The 17,543-nt window shown below is 40.4% G+C and overlaps 1 protein-coding gene across 1 annotated transcript in view; it reads right to left on the bottom strand.

The window, feature by feature from the left end:
* Positions 1-12,666: 12,666 nt before the first annotated feature.
* The window catches only part of LOC111144785 (cell division cycle and apoptosis regulator 1), a 68,422-nt gene continuing 63,545 nt past the window's right edge, over positions 12,667-17,543 (bottom strand). The window contains exons 21-25 of the mRNA XM_022499246.1: positions 17,061-17,207; positions 15,152-15,272; positions 14,889-15,074; positions 13,750-13,955; positions 12,667-13,022 (exon numbers count right to left, since the gene is read on the bottom strand). Coding sequence (XP_022354954.1) covers positions 12,963-13,022; positions 13,750-13,955; positions 14,889-15,074; positions 15,152-15,272; positions 17,061-17,207 — 720 coding nt within the window. The 3' untranslated portion in view covers positions 12,667-12,962. The remainder of the gene's footprint in view (positions 13,023-13,749; positions 13,956-14,888; positions 15,075-15,151; positions 15,273-17,060; positions 17,208-17,543) is intronic.

The raw sequence follows: 17,543 nt of genomic DNA, 5'->3' as shown, positions 1-17,543 counted from the left end.
AATAGTCCCTTTACAAAATGGGAAGCATTTTAAGCTGGGCAAGGCGGCACTTCAGTAGCTACTGGAAGAAATAGTACAAGGCAGGAGGGGCTCTGACCCTGCAACTCAGACTTTCAACTCTACTGCTATTTTAACTTTAATAAAGAGTTTTACTGTCAGTGTAAGTACCATTAAATCACAGCTGGCTTGAATCACTTTTTTTTTTTTTTTTTTTTTAGTGTGGAATGGAGCTGAAGATTGGATTCCTAATTTTTTTTTTTAATTGTAATAAAAATCCGTTTTACCATGCCTGGTCAAATCAATCCTCCGCGTCTGCACCGACTAAACCCCATACACCATTCCTTTATTAGTTTGGTTCTTACCACTTATGTTTATACTGTGACATTTCAACCTTTTGCTTTTGCTGACTGTCATTTTGTTAGTTTGTTTAAGATTTTTATTTTATTTATTTGACAGACAGAGATCGTAAGTAGGCAGAGAGGCAGGCAGAGACAGGGGGTAAGCAAACTCCCAGATGAGCAGAGAGCCCAATGTGGGGCTCGATTCCAGGACCCTGAGATCATGACCTGAGCCCTAGGCAGAGGCTTTAAACCACTGAGCCACCCAGGAGCCCTCGACTGTCATTTTGGATATAGGTATATTAACAGAGTAACTGCCAAGCCTCTCAATAATTAAAACAGAATTAAATTGTGACTTCATCATCTTGGGCAAAGGAGTCAAAAGAAGTAATGATGGGGACACCTGGGTGGCTCAGTAGGTTAAGCATCTGCCTTCAGCTTTGCCCCTCCCCCCACTCATGCTTGTGGTCTCTCAAATAAATAAAATTAAAAAAAGAAAAAAAAAGATGTAGGGGCCCCTGGGTGGCTTAGTCAATAAGCATCTGCCTTTGGCTCAGGTCATGATCCCAGGGTCCTGGGATCGAGCTCTGCATTGGGCTCCCTGCTCAGTGGGAAGCCTGCTTCTCCCTCTCCCACTCCCCCTGCTTATGTTCCCTCTCTCGTGGTGTCTCTTGCTGTCAAATAAATAAATAAAATCTTAAAAAAAAAAGAAAAAAGATGTAATGATTTTCTTAAAAACTTTTTTCCTATCCAAGCAGATAAAGACTGGCTTCCAAGGAAACAGGATCTATTTTTTTTAAAAGATTTTATTTATGTATTTATTTAATTGAGAGAGAGAGCACAGAGCGAGAGTGAGAGAGACTGAACAAGCAGGGGGAGTGGGAGACGGAGAAGCAGGCTTCCCAATGAGCAGGGAGCCCCATGTGGGGCTCCATCCACGACCCTGAGATGGAGACCTGAGCCTTAACCCACGGAACCACCCAGGCGCCCCTGATAGGCTATTTATCAAAGACGGAATCTTTGATAATCCTTAATAATTTAATAATTAATAATAATCCTTAATAATCCTTAATAATTTAAAGCAGTACGAAATTACCGCTGGAGGAAGCTGAATACACGGGAAAGCCAGAAGTGTGTGGGTCACAGCCTGTACCTCGAGGCTTTAGTTTCCCCAAGGGATCTTTCTGTGCGGACTGTTCGAGGTCTCAGGCAACCAAGAGGGAAGCATGCCCCAGCCTTCAAGCAGAAGCAAATTAACCGTGGAGCTAAAGGATAGTAGAATGGTAGAATTCTCATTTTATTCCTAATTCCAGTTCTTATAGTGAGGGTTGGTTGCTTGATACTCTTCTGGAAACAGTAGCTCAAAGGTTAAACATTTGCCTCTTGGAAGGATTTCCAACAGCCAAGCGACTGCCTCCTGAGTTTACAAAGCTGATAAAAGACCCTGGAATAAATAACAGATGGTTTTGGGAAATGGCCTAAGTATACCCCAAGGCTGGTATATTTTATACCTTAAGAAGAATGGCTCAAAGTAGGTTTTAATTAAATATTTATGTTACAGCCAGAAACAGCAATCGTCTCTGTGTGGCCAGCCCCCGGCTTCCAACAGGTCTGTCTCAGCAAGGAAATGAATGGACATTAAATATTTATTCTGTACATGTTAAAAGTACACTCTGCTCTTTCCCTGCCTGAAGGGAGATAACAAGGCTAGAGATAGGGGCGCCTGGCTGGCTCAGTGGGGTAAGCCTCTGCCTTCGGCTCAGGTCAAGATCTCAGGGTCCTGGGATCCAGTCCCGCATTGGTCTCTCTGCTCGGCGGGGAGCCCTCTTCCCCCCTCTCTCTGTGCCTGCCTCTCTGCCTACTTATGATCTCTCTGTCAAATAAATGAATAAAGTCTTTTTAAAAAATAAAAATAAGGGGCGCCTGGGTGGCTCAGTGGGTTAAGCCTCTGCCTTGGGCTCAGGTCATGATCTCAGGGTCCTGGGATCAAGCCCCGCATCGGGCTCTCTGCTCAGCGGGGAGCCTGCTTCCTCCCTCTCTCTCTGCCTGCCTCTCCGCCTACTTGTGATCTCTTTCAAATAAATAAATAAAGTCTTTAAAAAAAATCTTATAAAAAATAAAAATAAAATAAAAGGAAATATAATCTTATAAAAAGACTGGGAGGCCCGGTTGAACTAGGAAGCAGATCAGGGATTGAGCCCTGCATCAGGGCTCCCTGCTCAGCAGGGCGCCTGCTTCCCCCACCTGCCTGCCTCTCTGCCTACTTGTGATCTCTGTCAAATAAATAAGTAAAATCTTAAAAAACAAAACAAACAAAAAAACCCTCCAAGATCAGTATTAAGAGAACCTCTGTTTAATGGGCTTCTATAGAGTACACTTCCAAGTTATTCCCTGCCTACTGGGGCACCTGCTGGCTCAGTTGGTAGAGGATTCAACTCTTGATCTCAGGGTTGTTGAGTCAGAGAAGCATACGACTCTTGATCTTGGGGTTGTGAGTTCAAGCCCTGCACTGGGTGGAGAGATTACTTTAAAAATTTTTTAAATCTTTTTTTAAAAGATTTTATTTATTTACTTAACAGAGATCACAAGTAGGCAGAGAGACAGAGGGGGAAGCAGGCTCCCTGCTGAGCTGAGAGCCCGATGTGGGGCTAGATCCCAGGACCCCAGGACCATGACTGAGCCGAAGGCAGAGGCTTTAACCCACTGAGCCACCCAGGTGCCCCCCAAAATTTTAAAAATCTTAAAGAAAAAGTTATCCCCTATACTTTATGAAGTTTCATTTGCTTGAACCATAGTGGCACAAATCAATTTTTTTTTTGAGATTTTATTTGACACAAAGAGAGACAGCGAGAGAGGGAACACGAGCAGGGGGAGTGGGAGAGGGAGAAGCAGGCTTCCCGCTGAGCAGGGAGCCCAATGCAGGGCTCAATCCCAGGACCCTGGGATCATGACCTGAGCAGAAAGCAGACGCTTAATGACTGAGACACCCAGGTGCCCCCCAATATCTATTTTTGTTTACCACATGCACATGTAACCAGAGGTGAAATTTCCACCTGATTTAGTAGCTTAGAGAGTGTTTAGGGCAAAGGTCATGAAAATACAATAAATACCAATTATAAAAGATTGTTTGGTGGGCACCTGGGTGGCTCAGTGGGTTGAGCCTCTGCCTTCGGCTCAGGTCATGATCTCAGGTCCTGGGATCGAGTTCCATATCGGGCTCTCCACTCCGTGGGAAGCCTGGTTCCCCACCTTTCTCTGCTTGCCTCTCTGCCTACTTGTGATTTCTGGCTGTCAAGTAAATAAATAAAATCTTAAAAAAAAATTGTTTGGAGAAAGTTCAATTTTGAAGTTAATTCCCCAAATTTGATAACCTAAAACAAACCTCATACAAAGAGGCACCTGCTTAGCCACATGTTAACAATAATGAAACTGCAGTAGTGCAATAAAGGATAGAAATTAAAGTGATTATATGAGATTCTTTGATGTTAGGTCCAAGGCATATGTGTTCTAAAACTGATGAATTAGAAAGCCATCTGTTCTCAAGACACTGTAAAACAATGCCAAGAGCCAAGTATTTAAAAGGTGATTGAGATATCCAAACCTAGACTTAAACTATTGTTTTTTTCGTTTTAAAGATTTTATTTATTTGACAGAGAGAGATGCAGCAAGAGAGGGAACACAAGCGGGGGGGGGGGGCGCAGGCTTCCCACTGAGCAGAGAGCCCAATGTGGGGCTCGATCCCAGGACCCTGGGATCATGACCCAATCGAAGGCAGATGCTTAACGACTGAGCCACCCAGGCACCCCTAGACTTAAAATATTTTTAAAGTTCAAATACCTTAGTAAAGAATAGATGTTTTAAAATATCCACTTAGAAAATATGAGGGATAAATAACCCAAAGAGAGTAAGCCAGAATCGACAGTTACTCCAGTGAAGTCCACAATAAGATTTTTGTTACCATTAGAAGGAAGCTCTCCCAACATATTCATGCTCTTTACATGAATAAAACCTCTTTAACACACAGATTCACAAGAGTTTAGGATTTCCTATAGCAAACACAAAGTTTTGCCCATTGGTCGTGAATTTGCTAATGAGCAAGAGTGCTGCAAGTTCTTTTTTTTTTAAGAACTTATTTGAGGGGCGCCTGGGCGGCTCAGTGGGTTAAACATTTGCCTTTGGATCAGGTCATGATCCTAGGAACCTGGGGTGGAGTTCCTCATCGGGCTCCCTGCTTAGACGGGAGCCTGTTTCTCCCTCTGCCTGTTGCTCCCCTTACTTGTGCTTGCTCTCTTGTCAAATAAATAAATAAAGTTTTTTTTTTTTAAATCTACATTTTAAAAAAAGAATTAGAGGGTGGAAGAGCAGGAGCAATGGAAGGAGGGGAAGGAGGAGGAGGAGGAGAAACAGACTCCCCATTGAGCAGGGAGCCCATCTTGGGGCTCAATCCCAGGACCGGAAGTCATGACCTGAGCCATAGGCAGATGCTTAACCGACTGAGCCACCCAAGTACCCTTACTGCAAGTTCTAAAACAGAAAATTTAACTGGAGCTCAAGTCTTACCTTTAGAATGGCAGCATTCTTATTTTATTCCAAATCCAGATTTACTCTAGATTTGGTTTCACCCAATTTGAAATTAGGCTGACTCACACTATCAAAACATATTAAATATATAAATGCTTACTTTTGATGAATACATATTTGTATAACCAATGTTAAGCCTGCATTTCAGCCCTGCCTAGCTTTAAGAATCAGATACCTTTAAACTGTAGATTTAGTCTCTGAGCTAATCCAAACTGCCTGATAACACGTTGGGAGTTCATCACCCCAGTGGAGAGGAACTAAAACTTTCATTGCCTTATATGTGGTGTGAACCCAAATGCCACCACCTGTATCAAGCTCTCACCTTCAATCAAATATTCAATCTCATCAAGATCTGTACAGATGAGCCTCTACCTTGGCTCCTGGCCTCTGCCTAAGTTGTTTGCAATGAAGCTGGGGTCCCAGCTCTGAATTCTGCCTCTGTGGTTGGGGTTCTGATAGTCTGCAAAATCCTCCCGTTTTTAGGGACTGGACTTTGTCTTCATGGTCCTGTCATCAGCTATAGTTTAATTCAAACTGATCAATTTCCCTGGAACTATAATCTGCCTGATTTTCAGTACACAGCCTAGAGGGCTACTTCCTCACTTTCCTTACCCTCTCCACTCATCAGATTAGAAACCTTTGGGCAGTGAATCTGCCTGTACACAGGAATCAGAATCGGGACTATCAGTCACCCCTGGGGAGGGCATGGGGGAGCAGCACAGTGAAGATGACCCCCACCCATCACCAGTCTCATTATTGACACATTCTAATCCTTTAAATGCTCGATGGAGCAACATTTTAGGATTTATCTAATTTAGCCAAATAAATTGTCTCTCACCGTTTGCTTGCAATTTCTCTGTGGGGGCCTAACTAGTCGTGGAAGCTCCCTCTCTCTCTGATGCAGAGAACACAGCCTTTCCAGGTAAGGCTTCGGAAGATGAAGTCACCGTCTTGAAGAACAGTCCCTTTAGATTCAGGCAGACCACTAACCTCTGGCTGGAGACACATAGCCTGGAACCCGGGCCTTTGCAAACAAGTCACATCTCTTTGACAGATCCTCCCTCCCTCATTGCTTGACATCTGCATAATCCTTGCCTTGCCATTTTCTTGGCCTCTCCATTGTCAAAAATACTTTGTTGCTTACTGTTTACCCCTCCCTCTGCTGACCACCTTAATTCTTTAATTTTTTCCCTCTCAGCCTGGAAACCGAGTGTTTCTGCCCAAGCCAGCTGACAGGCCCCCTCACCACCTACCTGTTCTCCCAGTCAAGCCCTTCATGGCCTTAAGAAACTATTTAGTTTGACCGTCCTGCTTGTCAGCCCCCCAGCGGATGGTGGAGACCACACCAAACACACGGATTATGTTCATTATAGGACACCTCACAAGAGAAGTATATAGTCACGTCAGCTTAAGGGTGAGAAGTAAAACAAAACAGTATGAAGAAAATGGATTTTTCCCAGCTTATTTGTTGCTTATGTAGTTGTGACCCTTCCCATAAAAAAGTATGTCAGAGCAGCTTTTCAAAGTAAGTACTTTGCAGGTTCCAAGGCTTGCTTATCCAATGTGGAAATATTTACCCCTACAGAAAAAGCCCAAATTGCTCAGATAATATCTCCAAGGTAATTGCTACTTTTCTTGGAGTTGTTTTGTTTTGACAGAGAGAGAGAGAGAGAGAGAGAGAGAGAGAGAGAGAAGCAGGGGGAGCAGCAGAGGAAGAGGAAGGGGAAGAGGGAGCAGCTGAGCAGCGAGCCCAATACAGGACTTGATCATGGCCTGAGCCGAAAGCAGACGCTTGCTTAACTGAACCACCCAGGCACCCCGCTTGGTGTTGTCTTGTTTTTAAAAGTTTTGGGGGCGCCCGAGTGGTTCAGTCAGTTAAGCATCCGACTCTTGACTGACTCAGGTTGAGATCTCAGGGTTGTGAGATCGAGCCCCACGACTGTTTCCACACTGGCCTGGAGCCTGCTTAAGATGCTCTCTCCCTCTCCCACTACCCCAGAGCACACAGTTCTCCCTCTAAAAACAAATAAAATTTAAACAAATTTTTTAAGTGATTTCTACCCCTAACATGGGGCTCAAACTCATGACCCCAAGATCAAGAGTCGCCAGGCAGGTACCCCTCCTGTTTTTTTGTTTTTTTAAATCATGTATTAGGTAGGGAAACCCACTATGTATACCTTAGTGAAAAGGGTGTTAACCCAGAAGAGCAGCAGCAGTACCTGATGACTTGGTAGAAATGCAAACTAGGGCTCAACCCCAGACCTTTTCAATCAGAAATTCTGGAAACTAGGCCAAGCACTCTGTGTTTTTTAACAAGCTTGTCAGGTGATTCTGCTGCATACCAGTTTGAAGAACCACTGCCTTCGTTTAGGCATAATGATCACCTTCAAACTCCATCATTAATGGGGCTCAAATAAGGAGCTGACTCAGTGACTTCCTTAGGTAGTACCATATCTGATAATCTGATATATGTCTTCTATATACACAAGAAAAACTAATACTTCATGGTTGATAGTAGTTTGGGACATCTTCTTTCAAGCCCGAGACTTGTTTTGAAACTAGTGAACACCAAGAGCAGGTCAATTTTACCTTCAAGATGAATAATAAGTAGGCAATGTTTGACTTAGTCTTGGTTTATAACCAGTATCTTGGTATAATTATCCTTAGCCCCCTCTTCTCAAAATAAGTTCCCAGTATAGACAATAAATTATGGCCTAAATATCCCCTTATTAGTAAGTCATAAAATAGGCGGTGAAATGTGTCAACGATTCTTGAAACATTCTCATTACTCCATTATGTCTAACAAAAACAACTGTAAAGATATTTAGATGTTAATTTTAATTTCCAAAATAATCTGAATACAAAATTATAGTGGGAAGGGAAACCTTTCTTTCATGGAACCCACAGGCCTGGCAACTATTTTGCAGTTAAACCAGGAAATGTGCGGCACACTACATGTCCAATAGAGGAGGCTTTTATTGTGCCTCTAATTACTATGATCACTTCAATCCTTTGCTTAAAACCCATGGTTCTTGTTTTTTGTTTTTTAGCGACAACACGTGCAGGTATGTGGAGGGGAGGGGCAGAGGGAGAGTGAAAATCCTAAGCAGGCTCTCTGAAGAGTGTAGACGGAGGAAGGGCTCGAACTCATCCTCCTGCTGAGATCATGACCCGGGCCAAAACCAGGAGCCTGGTGCTTAACTGACTGAGCCACCCTGGCATCCCAGCAATACTTTTTTTAAGTTGTTTTTTTTTTTTTTTTTGTAAATGACAGAGATGGTGAGAAAGGGAACACAAACACAGGGGAGCTGGAGAGGGAGAAGCAGGCTCCATGCCAAGCGGGGAGCCTGATATGGGGCTCGATCCTAGGACGCTGGGATCACGACCTGAGCCAAAGGCAGATGTTTAATGACTGAACCACGCAGGTGTCCCATCAATACGTTTTTTGAACTTAGTTTGACTCTACACCCTCACTTTACACCCACTAGGACTAGCAAACTTGTATGGCTTCTGACAACGAAAACCTCAGGCTATCTCAGAACCCCCAAAGATTCAGTGCCATTTCAGCATTAACCTGTGGACTTCCAAAGGTCTCATGAGAGGAGTACCCGCTGGGTGAGGAAGTCCCCATGGAAGAAATAGGGGAGGAGTGCCCCTTGTATACTATGTATAGGACTGTCAGAATGCTCTGAGAGCTTGCTAGTATTCTGCCAAACCCTTATGTGTAGTCCCTACTGTAGTATTTTTAATAAATTCTAGCCAGTATTTAAGAGATCTATGTACAATTCAGGCTCTGAGAAGCCTCTCAAGGGTCCACTATTGCCTGGATCAGAGAGAAGTTACAAAGACGCCTGGATCCAGCTTCCTGCCGGAAAGTCAATAATTCTATCTAGGTATCTAAACAGTTATCTTTACTGTTTGCTACATACATGTAGCATTATCTCTTTTCACCCAATTCTTTAATGCCTTGTGGGCATGGATATCCACAGGTAAACTCCTTAGTTTTATGATAAATTTCTCCCATATTCTAATAAGCAAACTCATCCATGCTTAACATACTCCAAATTTCTTTTAGCAGAAAGAGAATTATTTTTTTGCTTCCTACATAAATATTGCACTTTTTTATAAGAAGTGACCACCTCTGTATTAAGGTTCAACACAGTTACACTGTCACTGTAGCAGAAATCCCTGTTTTAACCTCTAGATCTCAGGTAAGGCTGAGTTGTGGCCCAGAAACTGAGGTACTTCAATTTTTCTTTTTAAGATTTTATTTATTGGTCAGAGACCACAAGCAGGGGGATCAGCAGAGGAAGCAGGTTTCCCCTGAGCAAGAAGCTTGATGTGGGACTTGATCCCAGGATCTTGGGATCATGACCTGAGCTGCGGGCAAATACCAACCGAGCCAAAACCGGCACTTGAAATTTTTGTACCAACTGAAACCTAAGGAAAGTTGATACTCTTGGGACTGCCCTGGTCTTTGGTCCTCCTGTGTCCTGTGTCCAAGATCATACGTCTCTACTAGCGCTAACAGTGGATATTAAGATTTATCAAAAATGTAAAAGCATCGGGGCGCCTGGGTGGCTCAATGGGTTAAGCCGCTGCCTTCGGCTCAGGTCATGATCTCAGAGTTCTGGGATCGAGCCCCGCATCGGACTCTCTGCTCAGCGGGGAGCCTGCTTCCTCCTCTCTCTCTGCCTGCCTCTCTGCCTGCTTGTGATCTCTCTGTCAAATAAATAAATAAAATCTTTAAAAAAAAAAAAAAATGTAAAAGCATCAAATGTCTTTCCTCCTAAGTTTACCTTTGGAGTCTCCAAAGCATGACCCCTCAAAAAAGGTACAACTCCATACCCTTCCCACTCTTAGGGCTGAGAGAGAAAGGCCCAGTGGTGCCCAACTGATGGAAAGTTCTCTGCAGACATGCAGTTGTGCAGAGGGTGAGGCACGGTTACACAGTAAGACATGCAGTGCTCCTGGGAGCGTTCAGGACATGCAGACAGGGCAGGCGAAAAGGACATCAGCTCAATCTGTTCCATCTAGTCCAGCTCCTCAAGTTCAGGGTCTTTACATTTCCTTTGTTTTCCACTTATACTGAAATAATGTTTTCCAAGGAATTACTATTGAGGACTGAATTATTTAGGTTTCACATGCTAAACATTATGGAAAGGTAAGTCAGAAGAGTCCTATGTTAGTTAGCCTGTCCTAAATCTGCCACCATGACTTTGGAATTCCAACTCTTTATATAAGCTGAGGTCAAATTATATAAAAATATTTTTAAACCTATAAAATTTGATGTCATCCTAAATACCAAAATCACCTCTGAGATTTTTCAAGGGTATTAAGAGATTTAAATGTCAGTGAGCAGGGGGGAGGGATAGAGGGAGAAGCAGACTCCCAGCTGAGCAGGGAACCCAAAGTGGGACTTGATCCCAGGACCCTGAAATCCCAGGCACCCCCTCTTTCACCACTTTAGAGGAAGTCTTGCATTTATAATAGGATTAATGTTCTTACTTCATCAGCAGAATGATCACGTATTCGAGCAACAAACACTTTATGACTGAGGTTTTAGAATTGTTAGGGTAAAAGGCAAGAGCACTTCAAATCTTCTTAAACTGGTACACAAATAACTAAAAAGTTTAAGAATTCTACAGTTTCTGAATAAACACTGATTCATAATTAGTATTAGTTATCTCTAATTCTAAGTAATTATGTAGTAGGTTAGGGATCAGAGCATGTAAAATATTTAAAAAATGTGGTTGAATAGTATTCAACTTTTTTCTTTTTGAAGACTTTATTTATTTGGGGCGCCTGGGTGGATGAGTGGGTTAAAGTCTCTGCCTTTGGCTCAGGTCATGATCCCAGGGTCCTGGGATGGAGCCCCGCATCCGGCTCTCTGCTTCGCAGGGAGCCTGCCTCCCCTGCCGACCCCCCCACCTGCCTCTCTGCCTACTTGTGATCTCTGTCAAATAAATACATAAAATCTTAAAAAAAAAAAAAAAAAAAAGATTTTATTTATTTCAGAGAGAGAGAGAGTGAGAGAGAACACGAGTAGGGTGAGGGGAAGAGGGAGAAGCAGACTTCCCGCTGAGCAGGGAGTGTGACAGGGGGGCTCAAACGTGGGAAATGCTTCACCGATTAAGCCACCCAGGCGCCCATTACTCAATATTTTGAGAGGAATGTAATGTGAACATACATAAAGTCTAAGTGTTGCTTAAAGGAGTTTTTTTGTGTTCTTACAGTTTTACTAGGACTTGGGCAAAAGTCAGTAAGAAATAATAAATTCTTAAAATTTCAGTTGCTCTACAATGACTGAATCAAGCATCAGAAATGTAAAAACAGGGGCACCTGGGTGGCTCAGTCAGTTAAGTGTCTTCGTTCAGCTCTGGTCAGGATCCCAGGGTCCTGGGATGAAGCCCCAAGTTAGGCTCCCTACTCAGGGAGGAGCTGCTTCTCTCTCTCCTCCCTGCTCATGCTTTTTCTTGCTCTCATTGTCTCGCTCAAATAAATAAAAACTTTAAAAAAACTTTAAAAAAAATGTCATTTAGGAGTGCCTTGATGGTTCAGTCATTGAGCATTCCACTTTTGGGTTTCAGCTCAGGTCATGATCTTGGGGTCCTGGCACTGAGCCCTGTGTCAGGTTCCATGTTCAGTGGGAAGTCTGCTTAAGATTCGCTTCTTCCTCTGCCCCCCACTAAAATACATAAATACATAAATAAATAAATAAGTCTCATGCTCTAGTGAGTGGGCCAGCCATGTATTTCTTTCTTCCCCCAAGATTTTTATTTTTTTAAAAATTTACTTATTATTTATTTGAGAGAGAGTGAGCGAGAGAGAAAACGAACACAAAGCAGGGGGAGTGGGAGAGGGAAAAGCAGGCTCCCTATTGAATAGGGAGCCCGACACGGCTCTATCCCAGGACTCTGGGATCATGACCAGAACTGAAGGCAGATACTTAACCGATTGAGTCACCCAGGCCCCCCTGGATAATCCTTTCTTGTTGAGGGGCTGTCCTATGCAACATAGGATGGTTAACAACATCCTTGGCCTCTAACAACTAGATGAAGTAGCATTCACTCACCCAGCTGTGGCAAGTAGAAGTGTCTCCAGACATTGCTAAATGTCCTCTGGGGCAAGTTCACTCCCTACTGAGAACCATTTCTTTAGAGTATATCACATTTTCTACCCTTTTCACTCAACAGTTAATCAACTCTTATGTACCCACTAAAATGCTGAAGGAAGTACACAGACTAATAAAAAAATTATTTTTAATTAAAGAAGGCTTAACTTAAGACATCATACTGACATCTACTGGCTTGGTGCTAAACTGTACATTTCACAAACACTGCATTTAAGGAAAAAAAAACCCTCAAAATTAAAATATAGGTGCTATTTTGGGAAAGAACAATTAATTGAAAGCAGTAACATTAACATCAGTACTATTTGTTTTTTTGTAAGTCTAACATATATAGTAACAATGGTAATTATCTATTACTTTCTTAGTTTTTGATGTCTTTTGGATGAACTGAATTTTTAATGAATAGTTTAGAGGCTGATAGAAGGGATTTTTTTTAAGACAAGTAAAAAAGTCTGATTCAAAAAACTTGCAAAAAATTAAGCAGCATGCTATTTTATGATTTATACTGAAATTTTAAAAGACTAAAAATTTTTTATAAAAACCTAATAATGATAATTCTATAAATAAAGCTGCAATTATTCTAAGTATTTTAATAAAAGACATTTGGTAATTAAATACTACTATCAATTAAAGTGATGAACTTTATTGGGGTTAAAAACTATAACAAAGTTCATCCTAAAACATTTTGCAATGCAAAATTATTTCACTCAAGGAGTGTTTAATAATTTGAATGCCAGGAATTACAAGCAATTTTCAAAAGCAGACTCTTCACATTCATAAAACTTTATACATCATTTGAACTAACAGATATTTATACTAAAATCAAACATGCATCACTTTCAAACATTCTTGTATCATGATTTTATATATTACATTATTTAACACCATTCTTCACCACTACATGTATTTTATCATACACTTGCACCATTCTCCTTGGATTTCTGATCTTTATCTTCATTCTTGACATTATCCTGTAACACAAAAGACAAAGTATTTAATTAGATTCTCTTAAACATAACTTAAAAAATAATAAACATTAGTTAACAGAAACTCTAAATAGCCCATTTTGCCATCTATGAAAAACTGACACTAGAGACAACTACAAAGGAAACCCCTCAATTCCATGCAGAACAGTTTGTAGTATTTGAGAAAGCTATCTACGTCCTGAGAAATCAGAGGTAATTAGGAATAATAGTAGTATATTCCTTGCACAGTAATATGATTTCTCTCCCCTTGTTCTCTGAGACTGAGGATATGGAAGATTCTCATTTTAATTAGTTTATAATGGCGTTGAGTTACAGGTATTTTTTAGTGACAAAAAATACTAATAAATTGATTTTGATAGTGCCAAAGAGTTTCTCAACTCTGCCCAACAATAAATGGCTTTAAAAAGAAGTAAATGGTTTTATTTTCCTCAAGTTCAAATTCAATTCACTCTCTGGTTCTGAAAGAAATACAAATAAAACTTGTAAGTTTCCAAGAAGTTTCAACAAGTCTACACACATAAACCATGTTGACATTTCAACTAAATTCTAGAAGAATACAATCTTTTGGAAATCACTTTTGATTAATATGACAAAGGACAGAACACCAACCACTATTTGCTCCGAGAAAAACCACTAAGAGCTTAATGACATTATAATTTCCAGAGTTAAAAGTTGAGACAAACTGAAAATACGTAAGTATAAAACTGCTAACCTTCTTCAGTACAGTGTGGATTTCATCCATTACTGTAGATAAGTTTCTGATTGTCTTATTGAGTTGGTTTTCAAACTGCAAATTCATGTTTTCTGAAATCTTTAAATTTTCTTGTAATTGACTAAAGTCCTTTTTAACTTCTCTGAGTTCACCTGAGAGGCTTTTGTTGGAATTCTCCAAATTTAGTATGGTTTTCTCATCTTCATCTGTTTAAAAAAAAAAAAAAAAAAAAAAAAAGGAATTCACCATCTTACCCCTTAAAATCTCCAATCATGAGGTTAGAAATATCTAAGGGGTGTGCCTGGGTGGCTTAGTAGGTTAAGGGGCACCTCTTGATTTTGGCTCAGGTCATCTCAGGGTCCTGGGACTGAGCCCTGCATCAGGCTTGGTGCTCCACAGGAGTCTGCTTGAGGACTCTCTCCTTTTTTCCCCCTCCCTGCTTGCATATTCTCTCTTTCACTCTTAAAAATAAGTAAATTTAGTGGTGCCTGAGTGGCTCAGTCCTTAAGTGTCTGCTTTTGGCTTGGGTCACAATCCCAGGGTCCTGGGATTGAGCCCTGCCTTGGGTTCCCTGCTCAGCAGGAAGCCTGATTCTCCCTCTCCCACTCCCCCTGCTTGTGTTCCCTCTCTCGCTGTTACTCCCTCTGTTAAATAAATAAATAGTATCTTTTTTTTTTTTAGAAAAATAAATTTTTAAAAAAACTTAAGAAAATATTAAGGAAAATAAAAAGCAGTTATAATTCCTTAAAATGGCCACAAATGTCACAGTTATAAAGCATGATGTAGTATACTCGCTTCATTTAAATTTTACCTAAGTCTGTCTTCTCACCCAGGATCCACTTTTTAGATGGATTAGAGAAAGTAGCAAAAACTGATGAAAACTAAGTAGCACCAGGAGAAGATTAAAAAAATACAAAACAACAAAGGAATCTAAGAATGCATATAAAAATCTAAGATACATTCTTAAAATGACAAGGAATTTTATAGCTTTTAAGGGTCAAAAGTGAGTTGTATAATGTGCCTAGACTAAAATGCAGAGTATGGATATGCATGTGTACACAGGTTTGTATATATGTGTGTACACATATATATTCCAGCAGGGTTTTAAAAGTACCAAAATACCCAATGCTGTTCCTTACCCGTTTTTTCTTCTAGTAACTGCAGCTTCTGTTCTACTTCAGCTCTTACTTTTTCACTCTTTTCCAATTTTTGCAAGAGGCTTCCTACATCAACCATTGCACCATTGTACACAATAAGACCAACATTTTCTTCCACATCCTTCGATTCCTGCTTTACTGTTGGTGTTGGAAGTAACAACCGGTTCCCTATAAAAGATTGTATTTTATTACTTTTTTCTTCTTTAATAATTATATAAGATAATCTCAAAATAATATATTCAAACCTAGCATATCTTCCTGCAATGCTTCAGACTCTTCATGGTTTTCTTCATCTTTTGAGGTGTCTGTTAATTTCCGGTAAAAGCAAGACTCACGGAGTACTACTTTATTAAGAAGTTTCTTTACCTGTTATATAAGTAAAAAAAAAAAAGATGAGAATAGAATACATTTTTGAATTGCCTTAACTGTGTTCTAATTTTCACATATGATAAACATCAGTGGCATCTGTGTTCTCAGTTATCCTCTCCCACTCAAACACTTGTGTGGGTGTTTTTTTTGGGGGGGGGGGTTATTTCAACCTGAGCTGAAATCAAGCCCCCCTCCACCTGTATTTTTCGTTTCCTCTTTTTTTTTTTTTTTTAGATTTTTCATTTATTTCTTTCAAAGAGAGAGAGAGCATAAGCAGGGAAAAGAGGCAGACTGAGGAGAAGCAGACTCCGTGCTGAGCAGGAAGCCTGATGCGGGACTTGATCCCAGGAAATCTGGGATCATGATTTGAGCTTAACTGACTGAGACACCCAGGCTCCCTCACTTGTGCATTTTCTAACTGCCTTCTCTATAAACCTAAAATCCAAATTATCATTTGAAAAAATTTTTGTTAATAAAAAACATGTAACACTGATAGAAACACTAAAGCATACACTAAAGTGTATATACTGGCTGACTCAGTTGACTCTAAATTTCAGGGTTGTGAGTTCAAGCTCCACACTGGGCTTGGAACCTACTTAAAATGGGGGGGTGGGGAGGGTGCACACCTAGATGGCATAGTTTGTTAAGAATCTAATCTCTGATTTCAACTCAGGTTGTAAACTCAGGGTCCAAAGACTGAGCCGTACACATCGGGCTCCATGTTCAGTGTGGAGTCTTCTTAAAGACTCTCTCCCTCTGCCCCTCCCCAACCCCGGGATGTGCATACTCACTCTCTCTCTCAAATAAGTCAATCAATCTTAGAGGAAAAAAAAAAAAATGCATGAGTGCTTGGGAGCCTCAGTTAAGCATGTGCCTTCAGCTCAGGTCATGATCCCAGGGAGCCTGCTTTTCCCTCTCCTGCTGCCTTCTACTCCCCCTGCTTGTGCTTTCTGTCAAATAAATAAAATCTTTTTTTAAAAAAGTGTATGTACAAAGATATTTATTACACTAGAGTCTATAATTCCAAAAAATGGAAACTGCCTAGCAATTGACACTTGGTTAAGGCAATTATGGTTCATCTGTATTACAGAATGCTTTGTAGTCATAAAAACGTCAAAGTGGGTCTCTATTTTCATAAAATGGTCTATACTGTTAGATGAAAAAAGTTGTCCAGGGGCACTGGCCGAATCAGTTGGTACGGCATGGGACTGGATCTTGGGTTTTAAGTTCAAGCCCTAAACAGGGTGAAGAGATTACTTAAAAATAAAATCTTAACGGGTGCCTGGGTGGCTCAGTTAAGCAGCTGCCTTTGGCTTAAGTCATGATCCCAGAGTCTGGGATCCAGCCTGCACTGGGCTCTCTGCTCAGTGGGCAGTCTGCTTCTCCTTCTCACTCTGCCTGTTGCTCCCCCTGCTTGTACTCTTTCCTCATCAAATAAATAAATGAAATTAAAAAAGAAAAATCTTTAAAAAGAAAAAGAAAAAAGTTGTATATAAGTAATGTATAAAATGATTTCATGCGTGCGCGTGTGTATATATATATATACACACACATACATATACATATAATATACATATCAAGTTGCTTACGTACATGAGTTGCTTACAAAAAGATCTAGAGGATTACATGAGGCCAGAGGAATAGAACTATGGAGGGGACTTGTAACTTTTATTGTACACATTTCCATTATTTCTTGACTATAGTATCTCTATTAGCCAGTAGACAGAGATTAAAAAGGTAATTACTTAAAATGGCTTTTCATTTTAAACATGCATGACAGATTACCTGAGCCCGAGAAAGATGTAGTCCAAGAGTATAAAGTATTTCTTCTAAATCCTTCTCAAGAAGATAACCACAATGGCTTTGATCAAAATAAACAAATGCCATTAACAGATCCCTGTTAATTGTGATCATCTGAATCTTTTCTTTTTCCTAAAGAAAATGCAGAAGATAATAGTACATAATCTTTACCTCTGAAAAGTAAGAAATTGAGACCATGTCCATATAATAGCTAAAAATAAGAAAAGACCTTTGCCTCATATTACAAGTTAAAATGAGCTCATCTTGCTTATGTGTACAGGAGAAAGGAATAAAACATATTGGTTACCTGACATAACTACAAATATAAAAATACAATAGGCTAAATTTTGCTCTGAGTGGTAATATATAGATATATAAGGACCAATAAACTTCATGATAGCATTATGCTTAATAAGTCTAGATTATGTGAGAAATGGAAATTATTATGTTATAAAGAATACATTATTC

This window comes from Enhydra lutris, unplaced genomic scaffold (genome assembly GCF_002288905.1).
Source record: "Enhydra lutris kenyoni isolate GAN:26980312 unplaced genomic scaffold, ASM228890v2 scaffoldscaffold12, whole genome shotgun sequence".
Classification (NCBI taxonomy): Eukaryota; Metazoa; Chordata; class Mammalia; order Carnivora; family Mustelidae; genus Enhydra; species Enhydra lutris.
The sequence above is the reverse complement of the archived record's forward strand: the minus strand, read 5'-3'. Positions and strand labels throughout refer to the sequence as shown.